The sequence below is a fragment of the Phascolarctos cinereus genome, unplaced genomic scaffold, assembly GCF_003287225.1.
Source record: "Phascolarctos cinereus isolate Bilbo 61053 unplaced genomic scaffold, phaCin_HiC Scaffold_4;HRSCAF=312, whole genome shotgun sequence".
NCBI classification, from domain to species: Eukaryota; Metazoa; Chordata; class Mammalia; order Diprotodontia; family Phascolarctidae; genus Phascolarctos; species Phascolarctos cinereus.
Genome location: NW_027555847.1, coordinates 440,556,158 through 440,569,380, shown reverse-complemented (window position 1 = coordinate 440,569,380; position 13,223 = coordinate 440,556,158). Strand labels below are relative to the sequence as shown.

Genomic DNA, 13,223 nt, shown 5'->3' with positions numbered 1-13,223 from the left:
TAATGTATGATTATTTTCCATGAAGACTTTAAAGGATGATAAAGTAGGGCCAGTCGCTGCTAATGACTATCCCTTAGATAGCTTAAAAATTAATTCCTGAGTGCCTTTAAAATTGCATCGTCTCTAACACAGGTTTTTTTTTATGTATCTGGTCAGGTCCAACGGCTCTTTTAGACTTCAGAAGTGACCCTGCTCCTTAAATGGCTTCATTACTGCTGCCCACAAGAATATGATAGCTATAGAAACATAAGCAGATTTCTCTTTCATTTCAAATCAATTTCTTGTCTTTCCAGTTTTATCCAAAAATGCCTTAGGTTATCTGGCTTAGTTGAATCTCACACCAAGTTCTCTGGAGACCAGTTTTCTCTATGTGAACAAAATAACAGTGATATTAAGAAGTGGTTTCTAAACAGCCTACAAACGTGTGTGTGTGTGTGTGTTTAAATCCCAAGCTGTATTTTCCAACAGTTTTGATCATCCTCTCTTATGCCCACATTTGTATGGAAGTCACTGAATAAATATCAAGATATTCTGAAAGATACTGTTAAGTACTTCATAGAACTTTCCAATTTTTTCATCCTCTGAAACAGATGTTTAGACAAGCTGCAAAGATCTACATTATTTATTTGCAGAAGATGATCACGAGCCATTGCAGGGGCAAGATGACTAAATGTTCCATGAAATCACACTCCTTCTTGCGCCTCTGGTACTAGATGATCACCCAACTCTGCCCTTTTTCCCACTTCTGATGAGACTCTTTGAACTGTCTTGGTTTCAAATCCTTCATGGCTTCTGATTTCATTAAAAATGAAAATGTCAGTAGGATATTGCTTAGTATCTCTAGTAATAGGTCAACTTGTTCAGGCAAGTCGTTGAACAACATAGTTGATTCTTAGCATCCTCTGGCCCGTTTTTCATCACTGTCACTGTTTGAGGACACACTACTGAGAAGTTTTTTTTTGATCAATCTTCTGGTTTTGAGCTTCTCTTTACTTAAACAGGTTGGCTCTTGGACAACAGTCTGTCACTGGTCCTGTACTCTATTCCTTTTCAGCTTGTGTTCCCCTGGCTCAGCCTCTGAGAATCCCAGGTCACTTTCACATCAAGAAGAGATAGACGAGTACTTATGACTTTTGCAGAGGACCATTTAACCTATACTATGAAAAGATATACAAGGAAGTCTCAGGAAATCCTCAAGTTTTCCACCAGGTATTTGTTCTATCAGAAAACATTTAACTTAACTGAATGTTACTGTGTCATAAGAAATGAGGAATATGAATACAGAGACCATGGGAAGATATATATGAACTGATGCAAAATAAAGTGAGCAGAACCAAGACAACAATATACACAATGACTAAATAAATGAAAAGAACAAAAAACCAAAATGGGATCCTGTGTAAATATGACTACCTGAAAAAAATATGAGAAAATAAACCTTCCACCTTTGCAGAAATGGGACTACGGGTTCAGAACACCATATATATATATACTTTTGATATGTTGGTTAAAGGTGTTTAACTGCTTTTTTCCTCTCTCTTATTCTTAATTGGAAATGAGATGACATAAAAACAAAAGACATTAATATGAAAAAAAAATACTACAACTTACCTGTCTTCTGGGAAATGAAAGGTGGGATAGGGACTCCTAGGGTCATTACAAGGGCTAAAAAAGCTGTTAAGACAAACTTCTTAGACTGGACATGGTTGCCTCCAAAGCTAGTCTACATTATCAGTCACTCAATTATTTTTAAAATGGAAAAAAATGTGACATTCCTTAGTATTCAACTCCCCTAAACACTAAATATTCATACTATTTGTAAAAATCTATATTGCCAAACAATTAAACTTAATCAATTTGCAGAACAAAAAAATCTCCATCTGTGGGATCAATCTTTGTTAAAAATCTTTATGTGTAGAAGACTAATTTTAGTGATTTATTTTAACATAAAAATTGTAAGACAGTAGATACCAGTAGAGGGAGCACACCAATTTTATCAATGTACAGACTAGAGAACTAAAGGAAACTGATTGGTCAATGGAAAATTGGTAGTCAGTTAAAAAGGCTTAATGCATGAATCAAAAACAAAAACACACAAATATATAGGCCTTTAAATTATTAGATATAATCATGGACATGTTTAGTCTCTTTAAAAGGACTAAGCAGGCAGAATTACTTGTGAAAGTCATGCACAACTTTAGCTTTATTTCTGTATTACTAGATATATCTTTATTAATACTTTATACTTAAAACAACAACAACAACAGCAGCAGCAACAACAACAACAAACCACTTACCTTTCACTGTGCCTCCACGGACATGCTGGGGTGTGGAGACACTAACACCATTAGTTCTACTGTTCAATCTACTGTCTGTCTTCTTAATTTTCTCCCTAAATTAAAGTTCACACACATTACAAATATTTCTTAATGATTATTTATGCTACGCACAAAAAACAAATATACACACAGCCTCTAATTACAAAGTAGAAAATTACCCTTGTACATTACATTGAATTTATCTGAGGGATGTTTTATACAAACCTTCCCTATACAATTATCTTAATGACACCTTCAAATGACAAATTTAAGTATTTACAACTTCAACTAAAGAATACTAGTTTCACAGTAATGCATGAGCTACATTTTCTACTAATCAGTTAGGAGGTACATTCTGTTACAGTACATTCTTCATTACAGGTAATAACAAACAACTTACTTTTCTATTTGGGGTTTTCCTTTCTTTTTGCTTAATGAAGATAAGCTCCATTTATCTGCTGCATGCTAAAAGAAGAATATCAACACAATATATCAGAAAAGAGAAGACTGATCACAATCAGATAACTATGGACAATCTAGCTTGCAATGGCAAAACATTTATATGTAACTCTTAGTTGTGCCTTACCACCCAACCTCCCACCTTCTCCCTTCTTGAATCAGTTCCATTTTCTTTTCCCAAGAATCTTATTTCTAAAAATAAAGAAGAATAAAATAAGTAACAGTTTATGTAGGCTAAGACTGGTCTAAGAGAAGTACACAGACTTGTTGACTGTGTTTGGAAGAAAAGTTGCAAATCATTGAATTTAAAGCCTTAGTACCTTGGGCAAAGGAAAAAATTATCCTATTTCCTAAGCACCAGTCACCGTCCCCTTGAATAAATGGAGTTTAATCCATATTACAGAATTTAAAACTAGTTGATACACTTAATATTCTTCTACTTTGATTTTTAAATATGGATCAGTAATGAAAAAAATCATGTTCCCACAGCTTGTGTTACAAGTGAGGAAAAGAAATAGTTTCCTATTGTCTTTTCAATTGTTACAGGCCTTCCTATTTTTATTCCTGAAAACTGGACTAATTATACATGATTTTCTTCTTTCTCTATTCAGTATTTTCTTTATCAGGAATCTGACTCCAAGTAGTTCTCTGTTTTGTCCTACATTTTAGGAGATAGGGATTAGGCCTGTGACTTTTTTGAAAAAAGGGAACCCCTTAAAGATAAAACTCCCTCCACCAACGTAGGTTGGTGCCTCATCTGTAATGTACAGCCCTAGTGAGTTACTTAGAATGCTGACTCGCCTGAGGTCACACTGCCAGTATATGTCAGAGGCAGGACTTAGAACAAGTCTTTTTAGTTCTGAGATCAGTTCCAACACATCATGGTTACCTCTATGTTTATGTACTTTATTTTATGAAGATTAAATGGTGTTAATAAACTAAGATTAAGTACTAATAAAACAATGTCCTTCTTCAAATCAGCCTCAAAATTCCTATCACCAATGGGTAGCAATACCAATGAGACATTAAAAACATTCAATAAAGGCTTCCAGGGCATTGGGTGGATTCCTCCATGAAAGACATTCTGGACAATAGGGAAAAGGCACAGAGAAGCTGCCATTCATGCCAGCAGAGGGAGTGTATTCATGCCAATGAGATCACAGCCCTATTATCGTATGGGTGGTCATGTGCAATTTGTATGAACTCTCCCTCCACTGTCCCCCACTCTCACTACATAGCCCTATATACTAATTATTATAAAGCCTCATCTGCTTCTTCCTGTGTAAAATCAGGGCAAACTTCAATGTTCTTTTTCAAGATGAAATGTCTGATACAAACTGTCACTTTAGTTTTACTTTCTTTCCAGATATAAATGTTTATTGTGACCTAACAATTGGGGGGGTGGCATGTCACATACCTGGTCTATCAATGCTGTGCAGTGCTCTGGGTGCTGCAGAACACAGCCTTTCTTTCTCCAGTCCACAACCACTCCATTCTGTTCAGAGCGTTGTAGGGCGAGACCATCCAATGAGGAACAACTTGTACCAACAGTGCTGCCACAGGAAGAGAGCAGTGATAATTTTTAAAGTTCTTAACATTTGTTTGTTAAGTATTTTTCATGGAGTGAAGAAACCATATAATTCCCTTCTGGAAGGAATTTCCATCTTTCTCTTTTTTTTTTTAAAGAAAAATAATTTGAGACCCTAAAAATCCCAACATACAAAAAAAAGGAACACTCAAACAAAATAGGAAACAAGTGCAATTATTTATTAAAGTCACAATATTTTCATATCCAAACTAATGCCAAAAAGATTCCTAACAAAAACGTTTGCACTTAAGTTACGGCAATTTATATTTTTTAATATAATGTTTACTCCACAATGAAATATATCTTAAGTTTGTTCATTTATTAAAGATCCTCTAAAAATTAACTACAACACTATAGAAATGTCTGGAACGCACATTATCTGTGACAATAAAACATCGTTTAGCTATTTGCTTTTTTTGTGGGCAGAAAGGGCTAGTGGATCCAGATCTGTGATTTGGTTAGTAACAATATCAAAAAAGTTTCTCCATCAAATGTATTAAAGGCAACTTTAGTTCTAGAGAACTACTGAGGTACTGTGAGAGTTTAAAAGACCCACATGCGGCCCAAGAGCTGACTTGAACCTTGGCTTTCTACTACACCATGCTACCTTCTCATTAGATACTTACATTACCCACATATAAAAGTTGTAGGAATAATATTCAACTGGTATTTTGAGAGAAGCAGCATAGCATAGTGGATAGAGAGTTGGCTTCAAATCCAGAAGATCTGTGTTAAAAATACTAGCTTCTGACAAACACACACAACATACACACACACACAAAATGCACATCTGTGTGTATACATATACACGTCTATGTCTATACATGTACACATATATACATGTATATTTTAAAAACCACATTTATATAGTGCTTTAAAGTTTCACAGAAGTTAGTCCACTATATATTTATTTTCTTCGTTAAGTACAAAATTCATTCTAAGTATTCCTCAAAAGTTTTCGGATAAATAGAGGTTATAACTACACATTCTTTTGAAAGAAGCTCCTAAAAGCATCGCTAGGGCTCCCAGTTTTTTTTTTAATTTGTTAAACACAGATACCCAAAGGAAAGAGGAATAAAATGTTTTCCTCCATAAAATAAGACATTTATTGAATTAAAGTTCTGTAAATAACTTTAAGTGTGTAAAAATGCATTTTTCAGAAGTGAATACATACTATAATACTCTAGCCTTCTGGTATAAGCATGTTCATCATTTCCTAAAATTGTAATGATAAAAACAGAAAGGCAATTTCTTGACTTCAAGTCATCACTACCTTTGAAAAAAAAAATGGTGAGTAGCACTATTAAGCTTGAATACCTGTATCATATGAGGTGTTTTAGAAAGACAATTTTATTTTGTCAAAATTTAAACGTTTTAGGATTTGTTGTTCAGTCACTTCAGTTGTGTCCGTCTCTTGGTGATCCCAACTAGGGTTTTCTTGGTAAAGATAGTGAAGTGGTTTGTCATTTCCTTCTCCAGCTCATTTTACAGATAAGGAAACTGAGGCAAACAGGGTTAAGGGACTTGCCACGGTTATAGAGGTAGTAAGGATCTGAGGCCAGATTTGAGCTCATGGCTTCCTGACTCCAGGCCCAGCACTTTATCCACTGTGCCACCTAGCTGCCTCTGTTTTCGGATATAAAGATGCAACAAAACAGGCCTATTCCATATGCTGTACTGGAGTAAGGGATGATTGCCTGATGCAGAGGAAACACATTGGGGGTAATTGGGGTGGAAGTCAGGCTGGTGAGACTTTTTAGAGGGGAGTCTTGAGGTTATATTCTATCCTAGAGGTTAATCGGGAGCCACTGGAATTTATTTGTGGGGGAGTTGGTGAGTGTGTGACATAGTCAGACCTAAGCTTTAGGAAGATCAATTTGATGGCTCAGTGGAAGACGGAATGGAATGAGGAAGAGATCTGAGGCAGAGACCAATGGGAAGGCTATTGTAATAGCTCAAGTGTGTGATACTAAGATAGTAGGGGTCAGAAGAGAAGGAGGCTTGTACTAGAGATGTTATGAAGACAGAATCAATAGGATTTGACAAGAGATCGGATATGGGGGAAAGTGAAAAGTCACGGATGTCACTTATGTTGTAAGCCTAGGTAATGACTGGAAGGATGATGGTACTCTCAACAGTAATATGAAGAGGGTAGGGTTTTGGGGGAATAATAAGGAGTTTAGTTTGGGACATGTTTTTAGGTGTCTACAAGGACATCCAAAATTTAAGACATCCAACAGGCAATTGGAGATGTGATATTGTAGGTCAGGAGAGACATCAGGTTTGGACAAACAGATCAATTTAATTCATGGGAATGGATGATATCACTAAGCAAAATATTAACGAAATAGGGAGAAAAAGTTCCAGACTAAAGCCTTGGTTAGTGAGTGTGGTTTGAATGAATATCCAACAAAGGATACTGAGAAATCATGGTCAAACAGGTAGAGAGAGAATTGGGACAAAATACCATGAAAACCTAGAGAAAAGAGAGTATTAAGGAGAAGGTGACTGACAGTGTCAAAAGCTTTCAAAGTTAAAAAAAAAAGAATGCAAATTGAGAAAAGGCCACAGATTTAGCAATTAAGGGATCACTGTTAACTAGCAGAGAGAGCAGTTTCAGTTGAAACTGGAGGTTCAGAATCCCTGGGATGGGAAGGATGTAAAGAAAGGAGTGTTAATCACTGAGGAATAAATTCAATTAGGTTATCACCCTCTCTAGAGGTCTGGTCTTGGAGTGGAGTCATCCCAAGGTTATCAGACAGAGAATGGAAGGAGGACAATGGAATGACTGGCCTAAGGAGGCTAAAGGGTCCCCGACTCCTCCACGCTTTTTTACTGGCTGTCACAAATGCGTGGACTATTTTCCCTTACTTCCATGTCTTTGTTTCTCTGGCCTCCTTCAAGACTTAGCTCAAATCTCATTTTCTGCATATGGTCTTTCCTGGTCCCTCTAAGCTGCCATTACCTTTTCCTCTGAGATTACCTTTCTTCTACTCTGTACATATCATGTACCTATGTTTTTGAAATGCTATCTTCCCTCTTTCAAATGTGAACATTTTGAGGACAGGGACTGAATGTGCCTTTCTTTGTATTTTTAGCAATTAGCATAGTGCTTGGTACACAGTAGGCACCTGACAAATTTTATTGTTGACTGGTATTGGGGGGAGAGAGAGAGAAAGAAAGAAAGAAAGAAAGAAAGAAAGAAAGAAAGAAAGAAAGAAAGAAAGAAAGAAAGAAAGAAAGAAAGAAAGAAAGAAAGAAAGAAAGAAAGAAAGAAGAAAGAAAGAAAGAAAGAAAGAAAGAAAGAAAGAAAAAGAAAGAAAGAAAGAAAGAAAGAAAGAAAGAAAGAAAGAAAGAAAGAAAGAAGGAAAGAAAGAAAGAAAGACGGAAAGAAAGAAAGAAAGACGGAAAGACGGAAAGACGGAAAGGAGGAAAGAAAGGAAGGAGGACAGGAGGAAGGGAGACAGAGAAAGAAAGAGAGAAAGAGAAAGAGAGAGAGAGAAAGAGAGAGAGAGAGAGAAAGAGAGAGAGAAAGAGAAAGAAAGAAAGAAAAAGAAAGAAGGAAGAAAGAAAGACAGAAAGAAAGATGGAAAGGAGGAAAGGAGGAAAGAAAGGAAGGAGGAAAGGAGGAAGGGAGGAAGAGAGGAAGAGAGAGAAAGAGAGAAAGAGAGAGAGAGAAAGAAAGAGAGAGAGAGAAAGAGAGAGAGAGAGAAAGGAAGAAAAAGAAAGGAAGAAAGGAAGGAAGAAAGGAAGAAAGGAAGAAAGAAAGAAAGAAAGAAAGAAAGAAAGAAAGAAAGAAAGAAAGAAAGAAAGAAAGAAAGAAAGAAAGAAAGAAAGAAAGAAAGAAAGAAAGAAAGAAAAAGAAAGAGGCAGCTAGGTGGCACAGTGGATAGAGCACCGGTCCTGGATTCAGGAGGACTGTTCAAATACGGCCTCAGACACATAGCACTTACCAGCTGTGTGACGCCAGGCAAGTCACTTAACCCCACTGCCTAGCCAAACAAACTAAATAAATAAATAAAATAACTTTTTGAGTAAGTTTGGGATTTTACTGATATGGGACTCACACAAGGTAACAATATCCTCCAAACAAAGTAAATCTGCAACTTAAATGTTGCCTGGGACACTGACTAGGAGATTAAGTGACCTGCCTGTGTTCTCACAGCTATTATATGTCAGTGAGTAGACTTGAACATGGGTCTTCTTGACTCCAAGGTTGGCCCTCTAATCAATGACTTACTTTGGAGCTTCCTTAAAACGAATTATAGGATCAGATTTTTAGAGCTGCAACAACCTTAGGAACCATCTACTCCCATATTCTAACAACAACAGCACTCCTATATTCTAATTTTAACAATCAAAACCCCCAAAAAGTTGAATATATTATCCAATATGACTCAAATAACTAGTGGTAAAGGCAGGACTAGGGCAGTCTCAAATTCTAGACCAGTGTTCTTTCTTTCTCGGGCTGCAAAGTTCTCTCAACCTCAGTATCATAGACACTTGACGCCTATTGCCTTTATCATATATCTGTAGAGTCTAAATATATGAGCATTACCAACATAATCACCAAAAAAACCCCAAGTATGAGTTAAGTTCTTCATTGGAGCCATTTCACTTATGTAGAAATAACATTTTTTATTTCACCATTTCTTTAGTATTTCATTCTTTACATTTGCTTCTTCTATTCCCTTTTTTTCTCCCCACAAGAAAAAAAAAGTGAGGGCTGTACTAGGTACTACTGAGATCCCTTCCATTCCCTAATTCTTTGATTCTATGAAATGACTATGTTTAAAAGCAAGGGTGACTCAAGGACTATAATTTTCAGTATTTATTACATTAAAAGAATCTTTCCTGGGTGAAGGAACAAACACAATTTTGATATGAATCACTCTTTAGATAACTGCATGGCCTGCAAAGGAAAATATATCGAATGATTTAATTAATTTCAACTTGGAATTCTGGAGGTGCAAGGTCACTGCATTATTCTAGCTAGCACATGAACAAAAACTGAAAAGAACAGAAGTTAGGCTCTTACTTTCCCTAGGTTTACTGACTCAAACTCAGACAATATATGCTACTGCCACAAGAGAATAATTATCCGTCCTTCAAGAAATCTGCTTCTTTCATGACATGTTCTTTGCCTAAGTAATTCATTTGTTAATGATTATCAACATCTATTTACTCTTACAGCCTATAGATCAGCAAAAAGTGGAAGGGAAGGTGTGAGGGTTTTTCCTCCTTTTCTCTTCAAAAATAAGTTTCATCAATATTTTGGTTTTTAAATCACAGGTATCTCCCCCATTATCTATGACCCCACAGAATGTCCTCCTGCCCCTAACTTAAGCTAGCCAACCAACAAATACAGCAACACTGAACAGCATATACAACAATAATTGCACACCTACTCTAACTTCTGGTCTCGGGTTCTTGGACCTTCTGAAGAGGAAAGTCTATTTATTTCATAATCTGTCCTTTGGAATTAATATTTGTCATTGTCTGGCACCTGAGTTCAGCTGCCTTTTATTTACCTGTTATTTTAGTGACTGTGGATGGTTTCCTCTTGGTTCTGCTCTGTTCTTCCTCAGTTTGTACAAGACATCCTATATTTCTCTAAGTCCTCATATTTCAGATCCATGGTGATACAGCCTACTGAACATTTTAAACTAGATATCCCATACGCATGTCAAACTCTGCATGTCCAAAATGGAACTTTTATTTATCTTTCCCTGAAAACCCATCCTGGTTCTGAATTTCCCTATTACTGCCAAGGATATCACTATTGTTTTAGTCATCCAGGTTTAAAGACTTGATGTCATACTTTACTACTTTTTGTTCACCTCACATATGCAGAGTCTGACATGCCTATGGGATATCTCAACCTTTTATTGACTGCAAGGGCTACTACATTTCTTCTAAGGGATTCTCACCCACAGTAGTATGTGCAATGAGCACCTGAATTAAATTCACCCATTCCTCTTTATTTAAGTTCACTGACACCCAATATGTCAGTTTCATCTTTCCATCTTCCGTTTGATCATATCCAGCTGACCTTGTTCACAGTTCTTATATTCCAGATTCCTGTGCAATATTGATCTTTACAGCATTGGATTTTCCTTTCATCACCAGATACATCCACAGCTGAGCTTCCTTTCGGCTTTGACCCAGTCACTTCCTTCTTTCTGGAGCTCCTTGCAGTTGTCCTCTGTTCTTCCCTGGGAACACACTGGACACCTTCTGACCTGAAGGGCTCATCTTCTGGTGTCCCATCTCTTCTCATTTTTATAATATCCATGGGATTTTCTTGGCAAAGATATTTGGACTGATTTGCCACTTCCTTCTCCAATGGATCACCTTTGGTTAGAATTCTCCACTATGACCTCTTTGTCTTGGGTAACCTTGCACAGCACAAATCACAGTTTCATTGAGCTACATAAGCCCCTCTGCCATGATGTGGCAGGGTACCAAGAGGGGGATCTTTTATTAATGCACCCAATATTTGTATTCATTTTTGAAGGATATGCTCGATGATTTAATAATCATGCAATAACATTCTATTACATTCACACACCACAATTTGTTCAGCCATTCCTTAATCAATGGACAACTACTCAGAAAAAATGTAGTAGCCCTCAAAGTCAATAAAAGGTTGAGAAAAGCAGTATAAACTAAAAAGTGACAGAATTATATCTGTTCAAATCCAAGGAAAATCCATTCAACGTCCCAGCTTAGACAGATTTCGGGAGATAGTGGAGGACAGAAGGGCCTGGTGTGCTATGGTCTATGGAGTCACAAAGGAACATGTGATTGGCCCTGTTCTGTTAACAAAAACAATTTTAGCAATAATTTGGATAAAGCCCTAGATGGCAAGCTCATTAAATATACAAATGACACAAAGCTGGGAGAAACAGCCAACATGTAGATAGTCTAGATCCATAAGGATCTTGACAGGTTAGAGTAGAGGTGTCAAACATATGACCCATGGGGCCACAACCCCTGAGTACTGCCTGAACCAGATTAAAATATAATTAGGAAATTTTTAATAAAATGAAAATACAATAAAACATACATAATATTACATTTTAAAACTCAGTCATTATGTGGCCCACAAGGATCCTTAGGTAAGGATTAGTGGGCCTCATTTCTATTTGAGTTTGACACCACTAGGCCACAGCATTTTAGGCTTAACCTAGCAAAATGTTCGTTTGTTTTTTTTCCCCCCAGGCAATTGGGGTTAAGTGACTTGCCCAGGGTCACACACAGATAGTAAGTGTCAAGTGTTTGGTCTGAGGCCGGATTTGAACTCAGGTCCTCCTGACTTCAGGGCTGGTATTCTATCCACTATGCCACCTAGCTGTCCCTAACCTAGCAAAATGTAATTCAACAAGATAAATATAGTCTCAGATCAAGATCCCCCACCCCCATCAACTTCAAAGGCATAAAATAAGGGAGAAAACAGTTAAACAGCATATCTAAATTAAAAAACAAAAAACAACTGAGGATTTTGGTGGACTGCAAGATGAATCAATCTGCCCTGTGATTTGAAGCCAAAAACACTAATGTGATCTTGGGATGCATGAAAAGAGGCAGATTCTAGGAAGAAGGAGATGATAATTACCCTGTATTCTGTTCTTATCAAGCCCAACTTGAACTTCTATGTTCAGTTCTGGATACTACAATTTACAAAGGATACTAGTAAGCTAAAAGAGTATCCAGGAGGACAACCAGGACAATGAAAAATTTTGAGTCCATGTCACATGATGATCAGCTCAAGGAATTGAGATTGTTTAGCCTGGGGACCATTACAGCAGCCTTCAATTATCTGTAGGCTGCCTTAGAGGTATTAAACTATGATTGACCCTAGAAAGCAGAAACAGGAACAATGGGTAGAAGTGCCAAAGGGGCCAATTTAGGCTGGATGTGGAGGGTGGAAGAAAAAAAACAAAACAAAACAAAAAAACTTTGTGACAATTAAAGCTGCCACAAGTAAACTGGCCTAATTGAGAATGTGGCCAGTTCGCCTTCCCCAAGTTTTCAGCCAAGGCTATATGACCAAAGGTGAAATGGTGATTCCTTCAAAATGTCAGAACTAGATAGAGTGCCACTGAAGTCGTCACTTCCAAATCTCAAATTCTGAGATTTTTTTTTCTACATGGGATAGTTTACTGGGGAATGGTGGGGGCAAGGCGATATTCAGAAATGAAGGTTATTTATTTTTGAAAAAAGCACCAAGCAGTATACTAAAATTTTAAAAAATAAAAAAAGAATTTTGTTTAGAATACGAGCAGTCTCAGTAATGCTGTACTTCGAACCTTTTCTAAACGTGTGTTCAGTTCTAGGTGCCACATTTTTGGAAACACAAAGACAAACTAGAATATTTCTAGAAAGCAGCCAGGAAAGTGAGGGGACTCAAAACCATTCCATGGAGATCAGTTACAACATTTTAAATCTGGAATGAACAGACAACGGGAACCGAACAGTTGTCTTGAATCACTTTTAGGGATAGCATGTGAAAGGCAATGCTGATTTTGTTTCACTCCAAAGGACAGAACTAGGAACAGTGTATTAGACTCCTGCTTGATAAGGAAAAACTTCTTAACAATTCCAGCTATTGTGAGATGATTTGCCTCCAGAGATGGAGCTGAACTTTTTAAAAATTTTATTTATTTTTAGTTTTCAACGTTTACTTCCACAAGATTTTCAGTTCAAAATTTTTAAAAGCTTGTCTATTCCACCTTGATAGTTACAAAGGTCATGTAAGATTAGCCTTTTCAGGATTATACTAACATCTCACTTGAATAGTGCAGAGAAGCATGTAATGTATTTTAGAAAAATTTTTATCAAAAATGGTTGACCAA

General features: G+C 36.8%; 1 protein-coding gene across 1 annotated transcript in view; it reads right to left on the bottom strand.

The window, feature by feature from the left end:
* Nucleotides 1-13,223, bottom strand: part of ZCCHC2 (zinc finger CCHC-type containing 2) — an 87,787-nt gene that overhangs the window by 16,985 nt on the left and 57,579 nt on the right. The window contains 3 exon segments of the mRNA XM_020995701.2: nt 2,298-2,392; nt 2,719-2,783; nt 4,195-4,330. Coding sequence (XP_020851360.1) covers nt 2,298-2,392; nt 2,719-2,783; nt 4,195-4,330 — 296 coding nt within the window.